The 9,393-nt window shown below is 42.5% G+C and overlaps 1 protein-coding gene across 2 annotated transcripts in view; it reads left to right on the top strand.

Moving 5' to 3' along the window:
* The first annotated feature begins 3,082 nt into the window (after positions 1-3,082).
* The window catches only part of PAH (phenylalanine hydroxylase), a 71,710-nt gene continuing 65,399 nt past the window's right edge, over positions 3,083-9,393 (top strand). The window contains exon 1 of one of the 2 annotated variants that reach the window (XM_036866969.1): positions 3,083-3,265. In XM_036866969.1, coding sequence (XP_036722864.1) covers positions 3,206-3,265 — 60 coding nt within the window. In that variant the 5' untranslated portion in view covers positions 3,083-3,205. The remainder of the gene's footprint in view (positions 3,266-9,393) is intronic. The other variant, XM_036866968.1, reaches the window with a different exon arrangement.

Raw genomic sequence — 9,393 nt, 5'->3', positions numbered from 1 at the left:
ACTAGAGGGGTGGGATAGGGAGGGTGGGAGGGAGGGAGACGCAAGAGGGAAGAGATATGGGAACACATGTATATGTATAACTGATTCACTTTGTTATAAAGCAGAAACTAACACACCATTGTAAAGCAATTATACTCCAATAAAGATATTTTTAAAAAAAGAAAAAAAAAGAAAATGTGGTATATATACAATGAAATATTATTCAGCCTTGAAAAAAGGAAATCCTGCCATATGCAACAGCATGGATGAACCTGGAGGACATTATACTAAATGAAATAAGCCAGTCACAGAAAGAAAATACTTCATGATTCCACTTATATGAGATATCTGAAATAGTCAAACTCATAGAAGAGAGTAGAGCAGTGGTTGCCAGGATCTGGGAAGAGGGAGAAATGGAAAGTTAGAAACCATGAAATCTATAGTACATGTATATACTGTAGTAAATCTATACTACAACATCACTCATATCCATGAAAAATACATACACACTCCATATTTCCCTGCATTTAATAAATCCATGGCTAAATATTAAAACATGTTAAGGATGTTGCCTCTGGGGGAAGGGAATGGGAGTGGGGAATGAAGATAAAAGAGAATGAATAAATAAAACAAGAGAGGGGCCTTGGAGGTTTTGATTATTTGCCATGAACTCAGAGATTATGATTAACTTACCTCTCTACCTGGGAGGTTAAGTGAAAAGCGATTGATAACCTGCAGTGATTGGGAAATCTTCAACTTCCAAATCAGTGAAGGTCAGCCCTAAGTTTACCAGGTACACAACTGCACATCTTGCGACATCGTGCCCACCTCTTTCTGGCCATTCACAATATCTCAGTGGTCTATAGGCTGAATTCTTGGATGTTCCTTCTACATCAATTTTCTTAGGACTCAGCACTGCCCTTGTTCATAACAGCAACACATTATATTCCATCCCAATTAAGATGATAGTTTGAAAATCATCTACAAAATTCACGTCACCATCAATCTCATCCTAAGTGAGTTTTTATCTTATTTCATGGATAAATTTTCCCTTTTTGCCAGAATAATTTTTAAAAGAAGCTATTAAGTGATTTTCTCTGAAGTAGCAGACAACTAGTTGCGCTCTCCTCCCAACACAGATCCGGGTCATTTTTATGTGAGAGAAAATTAAGAATTCCATTTTTAGTAGGTGTGAAAAGAAAAGAGAAGTGCTATTATTTTGTTGTCCTAAAAGTCACTGTTGTTCTTATTTTAAAAAGGGAAGGAAGAGTATTTATGAGCCAGTGTCTTGGAATTGGGTGAAATGTAGTTTGACTTTGAACTACTTATCTAAACTTTCTGTGTCTCAGTTTCCTTATTTATAAAGTGGGGATGCATGGTTTAAGTTTATGAGGGAAGAAATGAAATCATGCATGGGGAGAGCTTGGCAGTGTCTAACATACAATGTACATGTAAGTAAGCAGCTGTTACTGCTGTTTTCATTCATTGCATGCCTGTTATATGGCAATACAACAGGTGCTGTCACATTCATTGTTCTCCTTAGTATGCCAGCAACATCAAGGGATGACGTGATGTTTGCAAGGCAAACCTAGGGTGGAGTGAAACTCTTCATTTCATGTTTACCACACTAGAAAACCACTGGAGTCAGATAAAGGATACCGATTCTCCTGAGGGTGGAAGTCAAGGTCTTGCCCTTCCATGTTGAACAACACTGATCTTCCAACTTACCATAGAGAATATTAATCACACACCCAAGGACTCCTTCTGGACAGAAATTACACTTAACGTATGTCTGTCTTCTTAGCAGCCAGTAGAAAGCCTGGCACATCATACAGGCTCAAAGAATCCTAAACAACAACCCTTAAAGCCCCATTTTAAAGACAAAGAAACTGAGGCATGGACTTGACTAAAGTTAATCAGTGGTGGAATCAGGAGTTCATCTGTTTGTTTTAAATCCTGAATCTGAGATTTTTTTTCTCTTTTGGCAGGTGCTTGGTCATTCCGTCAAAGAATTATGGGAGGGGAGGGGGCGGATTTCTAGCAACCTCGATTATTGGCTTGTTTTCTCTTAGCCCATTGCCCTCTCCTGGCTAAATATTAGGCAGGCACTCAAGGTCTTGATGCCCCTGATTTTTTCACATCCTTTCTGAACTTCTGACTTTGCGGTGCTCTTTTATATTTTGTTTTGCCTGCTGGCAGTGAATGCCTCGTCTCAGTTTCTGGGTCTGAAAAAATGGAGGTGAATGACATTTTCCTGCCTACTAGCCCATCTTCCTATTTTATTTTCTTCAGAAGGCTTAGCTCTGCCTAAACTTATTTATTTGTTTGTTTTCTGTCTCCCTCCCAGAATGGCAGCATGGGTGGGGGCAGGAGGCAGGGTCCTCCACTTCATTCACTGCTGTATCCCCAGTACCACCTGGCATGCAACAGAGGTCCGCAGTAAGCATCTGTTGTTGCATACTTTTAAGCAATAACTTCTAGTTATGGAGTGTTTAACTACATGGGCATGAACTGTACTAAGTGTTAAATGCATCACCTCATTCTTTCTCTTAGCCACATTCTTAAAACTGAGCTTCCATCCTCTCCTGGGTGCTTCCAGCAGTGATGTAAACAGCTCCGGGACACATGGCTGCATTTCAACCCAGGTCGTGCTCTCACCTTTGCTCCTTAGCAACTGTGCCCTGCGTTCACAACATCACCTATATGTAGTTTTCTGAAGTCAGAGCACAAAAAGGCGGTTTCCTTAGTGGTTAATAGAAAGGAATCCCCCCCTCCCCCATCTCAGTTAAGATCTTGGCTCTGTTTCTTATAATGGTTGTCATCAGGCTGTCACAAGTTTACCCCAGTCGCAGAGAACCCGTGCCCAGTCTTCTGAGAGTCCGAGAAGTGCCAAACCTGTCTAATCGCCAGGGCACATGTGGCCCTGCGTTCTCTTGTTGGCCTTCCTCCATCCAAGGCGGGCAAGCCAAGTCCGTACTCCCCGGCCCGTTCCCCCTGCCCCTCCCCTCCGAGCGGTCCAGCCCGGGGCGACCCGGAGCTCCCTTCGTCAGGACAACGCCCACCGGGGGCGTGACTGTGGCGGGTAAGCGTGGCAGGAGACACCTTGGAATCTCTCCTCCCTAGCGCCAGGTTAAAAACCTCAGCACCACGTGCTGTTGCACTGTTTGCAAACCCGCCTGCGACTGACGCCCCAGAGCTCGGGAGACCACACGCGCTGGGAGCTAGCATGTCAGCCGTGGTCCTGGAGAACGGAGGCTCGGTCAGGAAACTCAGCGACTTTGGGCAGGTGAGCCAGGGCGGGCCTTAGCTGCGCGGGGAGGGGAGTTTGGCCCCCGGTGGAAAGAGGTCTGAGGAGTGTTGGGTTTTCCTACTCCCATAAGCTCACCGGGAAGGCTGAATTCATTTGAAGATGATGAAAATGTCTAGGAAGCTGACAGATAACACATGTGCTCAACAAATGTTTCCCAGTGAGAGGACATGTGTCCTGTGTGGCTTTCAGGGAGTCAGGGATCTGGCTTCCAGAGCTGCCACCAACTAGCTGCCTGTCTTTGGACAAATCACTGCCTCTGTGGCCTCCTTTTTCTTCTGTAAACTGGTCCTTGACAATCTGGAGTGGGAGTTGGGGTCCATCCAGATCTGCTGTTCTTTGATGTTTATAAGTGTTCTCAGCCAGGTATCAAAATGGCAAAATTATGAGAAATTGTAGCCTTTTTTCACCTCTGGGAGAAAATGGGGGCATGAAGACGTCTCAGACTTACTCAGACCTGAGGAAGAAGAAAATTAAAAAGAGAGGAAAATGCACAAGAGTTAGCCTTGGACTTGGAATGTAAGAGAGCCCTAAATGTGGCAGGGATAATGTCCAGGGTGTATTCCATTCACTAGAATGTTTGCCTTTCCCTTGAGGTGAACAACTGCAGAATACACTCTTTAATCGATGGATCACACTCCCAGATTCTGGGGTTCAGACTTAAAACCCAGCCCTGGGAGATAACGTGGGTCTAACGCAATCTGTTCAACTGTAGGATTAGTGAGAACAATCTAGAGAACAGGGAGCCTGGACAGCAGAGGATGATTGATGTTTTAGTATAACTAGAGACTGCAGAACTTTGGACTACTTTTTTTTGAGTCCTGAAAGAAAGGCTTCCTTTGAAAATGGTACGTAGGGCTTGGAGACAGAACTTCATGTTGGAGAGGGACAGCATGGGCGTCAGACAGATTCCAGAACAGAGTGCCAGCTGTGCCATCTTTTAGTTTTCTGTGCTGCTGACCGTGGGGCCCCCATGACTATGGCGGGAGGTTAGGGGCAGCGATCTGGTTAGGGAGCTCTGGAGACTAAAGTTTTATTTGTAGAGCACTTAGAAGAGGGAGAACCACAGATTGTCGACTGTCGATCACGGGGGTAAAGAGGACGGTTTAGAGAGTACTCTGTAACACCCGTGTGTTGAAAGCAAGGGATTTAACTTTGCAGATCCTCAGGTCTATTCATATGAAAAATTGTAATAAAAATACCCACATCCTAGAGTTAATATGAGAATCAAGTGAAATAATGTCTATAAAGGTCTTAGCACACTTCCTGGAGCATAGGAAAGTGCCAGGGGTGTCTAGCCAGAAATGATTTGTTTGTTCAACCAAATGCAGCAGAACATTGGCAGGAGGAACACACACTGAGTCAAGCACAGTGGCTGGTGGAGCTTTGCAGTGGAAAGATGCCCGACCTGGAATTAGGAGTTGTGGGCTCTCGTGTTTGGTTTACTGAAGCTGTATACTGGGAAGTCACCTAATCAGGATGGAGAGGCTCAGTCTGGTATCTGTAAAATTGGGGGGGGGGCGGATTTTGAACTAGAATAGTCTTCAGGACGCCTTCCAGCTCTGACAATCTGCAAAAAAGACACATTTATGCCTTCTTGAAGCTCCAACCCACATGAACAGAACACAGTAGATGTAATCCTGACATAAGGCTGTCTCCACCTGCAAGCACAACAGTCCTGCGAAAGACGTTCAGCTCATTCATCCACTCAACAAAGACTTACTGAGCACCTACTCTGAGCCAGGCACAGTAGAACCTCTGCCCTGATGAAAATTACATTCTTGTGGAGGAGACAGACAGTAAAAAAAATTAACCAAATGAACATATACTTTCATGTAGAGATAAGTGCTGTAAAGAACATAGAACAGGGCGATGTTTTAAAAGATTAAGGGAACTCAGAAATCACAACCCTGAATGGCACAAAGCCAGGGTTCAAACCCAGATGCGACTCCAACACCCTGTGCACTCCCCCACCACACTGCTTCCTCCTGTAGATAAATTCTGGAATACAGAGGCAGAGTATGTCCAAGGCAGGATGTCTGCATCTTGTTTTTGGGTATCTTACACTGTAGATGTGTGTATGTATAATCACACATGTGAATCCACACCTCCTCCCATGACCCCAAAAAGCACTAAGATTGAAAGTCAGTGCCGCTGGAATATCCTTGCTGCAGATTAATTGCAGGTAATTGTGAAAACTGCTCTTTTCCAAAGATAACAGAATGTATTTGTTAGACACAACCAAAGAGAATGTATTTCTATTGTTAAGGGTATTGCTCAGTGATCAAAATCCTTTCCTTCTTGGTTGCTAGTAAAGCTTTTTCTCCCTGCCCTCTTTCTTCTTTTCTAGTTTCGGAGCTACTTTTCTCTACCTTTATGCATCCTGAGTGTACATGTGTTTCTAAGTCAACTCACATGTCTATTGGAAACAAATAAGTATAGATCATGAGCCAATATAAACATGTTCTGCAAGAGGTTTGTCCAAGATCTCATGCTGATCCGCATAACAATGTTGGAATCAGAATCCACTCAAGGCCACACCATTTCACAAAATTCCATGAGCTGCCTTTCATTTCAAGTCCCTCAAGCTTTGGAAAGGGGAGCTATTGTCCCAGTTGGGTCACTGGGAGGTGGATTAAGGATTTTGGAGTTTTTGGACCTGGGTTCACATACAGACTCTGCCACTCATTAGCTGAGTGTCCTTGGACAAGCCACTTAATCTTGCTGAGTCTATTCCTTCATTTTCAAAATAACAGCACCCATCTCATGGGGCGATTGTGAGGACTGAATAAGCTATTATATGTAAATTCTTTTTTTCTGCCAGTGCTAGTTTCTGCCAATGGTGATGTTTATTAACTGTAAAAAGTACCAGATATGGCTCCGGGCACATGGTGGGTACTCAGTCATGGCCGGCTCTACTTTCAATATTAATAACAATAAAGAGTAGTGCCTTATGGTAAATGTGAATTTGCAGACACATATGAGAAAAGTCATAATTAAAAAAAATAGGCTATATATTTATCAGTGGTTTCAAAATCTTCCATGGTTAAGAGTCCTCTGTGATGCTTTTGAAAATGCAGATTCTAAGATCCTACACCAAATATTCTGATTTGGTAGGTTTGGGTGGGGCCCAGGAATCTGCATTCAAACAAGGAATCACGAGGTAATTTTGGAGTGGAGACCCAAGGAACACCCACTTATAAACCCTGATCTAGAAAGTATATGGGGAGAATGACAAAAGTGAAAGGGGACAGACATGGGTAAGGTATAGGCTGTTAGGAGTGGTATTGAGTAACCTTCTGGTGATTGGACCAGAGTACAGCCCTTATTATGCAAGAAACAGAGCCTTTAATGTGGACATTGTGTCCATAGCAGAGGGAATTGTATAGAATGAATGACATTTAGGAGCCTGAGTTCTTTTTTTTTTAATTAATTAATTTTATTGAAGTATAGTTGATTCACAATGCTGTGCTAGTTCCTGCTGCACAGCAAAGTGATTCAGCCATACATATACATATATATTCTTTTCCATTATGGTTTATTACAGGATACTGAATATAGTTCCCTGTGCTACACGGTAGGACATTGTTTATCCATTCTATATATAATAGTTTGCATCTGCCAATCCCAAACTCTCAATCCATCCCTCCCCCACCCCCCTCTCCCCCTTGGCAACCACAAGTCTGTTCTCTATGTCTGTGAGTCTATTTCTATTTCTTGGAAGTTCATTTATGTCATATTTTAGATTCCACATATAAGTGATATCATATGGTATTTGTCTTTTTCTGTCTGACTTACTTCACTTAGTATGATAATCTCTAGATCCATCCATGTTGCTGCAAATGGCATTATTTCATTCTTTTCATGGCTAAGTAGTATTCCATTGTATATATATACCACATTTTCTTTTTTTTTCTCCATCATAACACTTCTTTTTTATTTCACTTTTTATTTTATATGGGAGTATAGTTGATTAACAATGTTGTGTTAGTTTCAGGTGTACAACAAAGTGATTCAGTTATACATATACAAGTATCTATTCTTTTTCAAATTCTTTTCCTAATTAGGTTGTTACAGAGTATTGAGCAGAGTTCCCTGTGCTATACTGTAGGTCCTTGTTGGTTATCCATTTTAAATACAGCAGTGTGTACACATCAATCCCAAACTCCCTAACTATCCCTTCCCCTCACCCTTCCCCCACAGGCAACCATAAGTTCATTCTCTAAGTCTGTGAGTCTGAAATAAGTTCATTTGTGTCATTTTTTTATTTTTTAGATTCCACATATAAGCGATATCATATGATATTTCTCTTTCTCTGTCTGAATTTCTTCACTCAATATGACACTCTCTAGCTCCCATCCATGTTGCTGCAAATGGCATTATTTCATTCTTTTTAATGGCTGAGTAATATTCCATTGTATATATGTACCACATCTTCTTTATCCATTCATCTGTTGATGCACATTTAGGTTGTTTCCATGTCTTGGCTATTGTGAATAGTGCTGCTATGAACATTGGTGTGCATGTATCTTTTCGAATTAGAGTTTTGTCTGGATATATGCCCAGGAGTGGGATTGCTGGATCATATGGCAATTCTATTTTTAGTTTTTTGAGGAAACTCCATACTGTTTTCCATAGCAGGAGCCTGAGTTCTTAACCTGCCACCCACTGCCTGTGTGATCTCAGGTGGCCCATGGTTTCCCCATCTGAAAAATGAGAATGTGGAACTAGATGAACTCTTAAGACAAGTTGACCTCTTTGAGTCAATTATCAAGTCCCATGTGGGTATCAGAGGCCAAATGAAATGCACACAGATCAAGGAGGGATTGTTCACCTTGGCTGAGGAGTACATAGGTTTTCTGAGAGAAGTGAGACCCAAGAGGGCTTTTGAGGAAAGGTGAGGTATTTGAAAGGGGGAGAGGGAGGGATGCAGTGCATTTACTCTAATGAGGAGTTGAAAGGGCAAGGAGGAACCAGTTTTCTGGAGGGGAGGTTCCTGTGGGTGAACCTCAGGAGGTGGGGTACTAAGGGGACTTTTGAATATCAGAAAGAGGTCTTGTATCCTGTTGGCCATGGGGAACCCCCAAAGAATTCTGAGTAGAATAAGGACACGAGCAAAATTCTGCTAGGAGGGCTCAATCACTGCAGATCACTAAGAGCTGGATTATTGTGGTGGCAGTGGGAACCAAAGAAGGACCTGACCCCGAGAATCATTTCTGGAGAAGGTCAGACTGGACTTGGTGATTGGCTGGACACACACAGGAGTGGGAAAGTGGTGGATGACAGAGTTTCGAGCACGGTGCATTCACGTCTGAATTGCCCCAGTCATATGTGACATCCGTTGAGGTGTGTCAGAAATATGCTCCCTTTCTTGGAGGCCAACAGGAGAGGAGAATGCTGCCAAGCGAACTGGAAATGGAAATCTTTTGTCATTTCAAGGAAACTGGAAAGAACTGAGGGCTCAGTGTCCTCTCCTAGGAAGAAGACTGACATCAGAGACTGCTCTGCGTGTCTCTGGCAGGGTTTACTAGAGACAGAAGGTAGAGCAGAGCCTGCAGGAAGCTGTGATTCATGGACAGCGTGCTGGGATCCAGTGGCATGGGTTCCACTGCTAACCGTGCAACTCTGGACAAGTTACTTAACTTCTCTAAACCTTCATTTTGTCATCAATAAAAGGGGCACTTGGAAAATAATAAAACCTACTTTCTAGATTGTTATCAAAATTAAATGAGATAATCCAAATCAAGTACCTATCATAATATCTAGGACATTATAGGGGTTTTTAATGTATGGTAGATTAAAAAAAAATTTACAAAGATAATATCATGGTCCATATAAGGATATATAACAGTTCAGTTTTGCAATTCATTTAGGGCTTCCTCTAATCACACTTGCTGATAATTCTGGTTCTTCCCCCGCACCTCTGTTTCAGGTGAGGTTCTGGGAAAATCTGAATTCTCTGAATTAAAAGAATTTCATCCTGAGGGTCATCCGTGTTCATACAGGGCTTATGATGCCAAGTCACTGAGAGCCTGCCCAGCACAGCCTTCTCATGGAGATGATGTAACAGCCATTCTTCTAATTTCATTAACTTGCTTACAAGAGAG

This window comes from Balaenoptera musculus, chromosome 10 (genome assembly GCF_009873245.2).
Source record: "Balaenoptera musculus isolate JJ_BM4_2016_0621 chromosome 10, mBalMus1.pri.v3, whole genome shotgun sequence".
NCBI classification, from domain to species: domain Eukaryota; kingdom Metazoa; phylum Chordata; class Mammalia; order Artiodactyla; family Balaenopteridae; genus Balaenoptera; species Balaenoptera musculus.
This window is presented reverse-complemented; position numbering and strand designations above follow the sequence as displayed.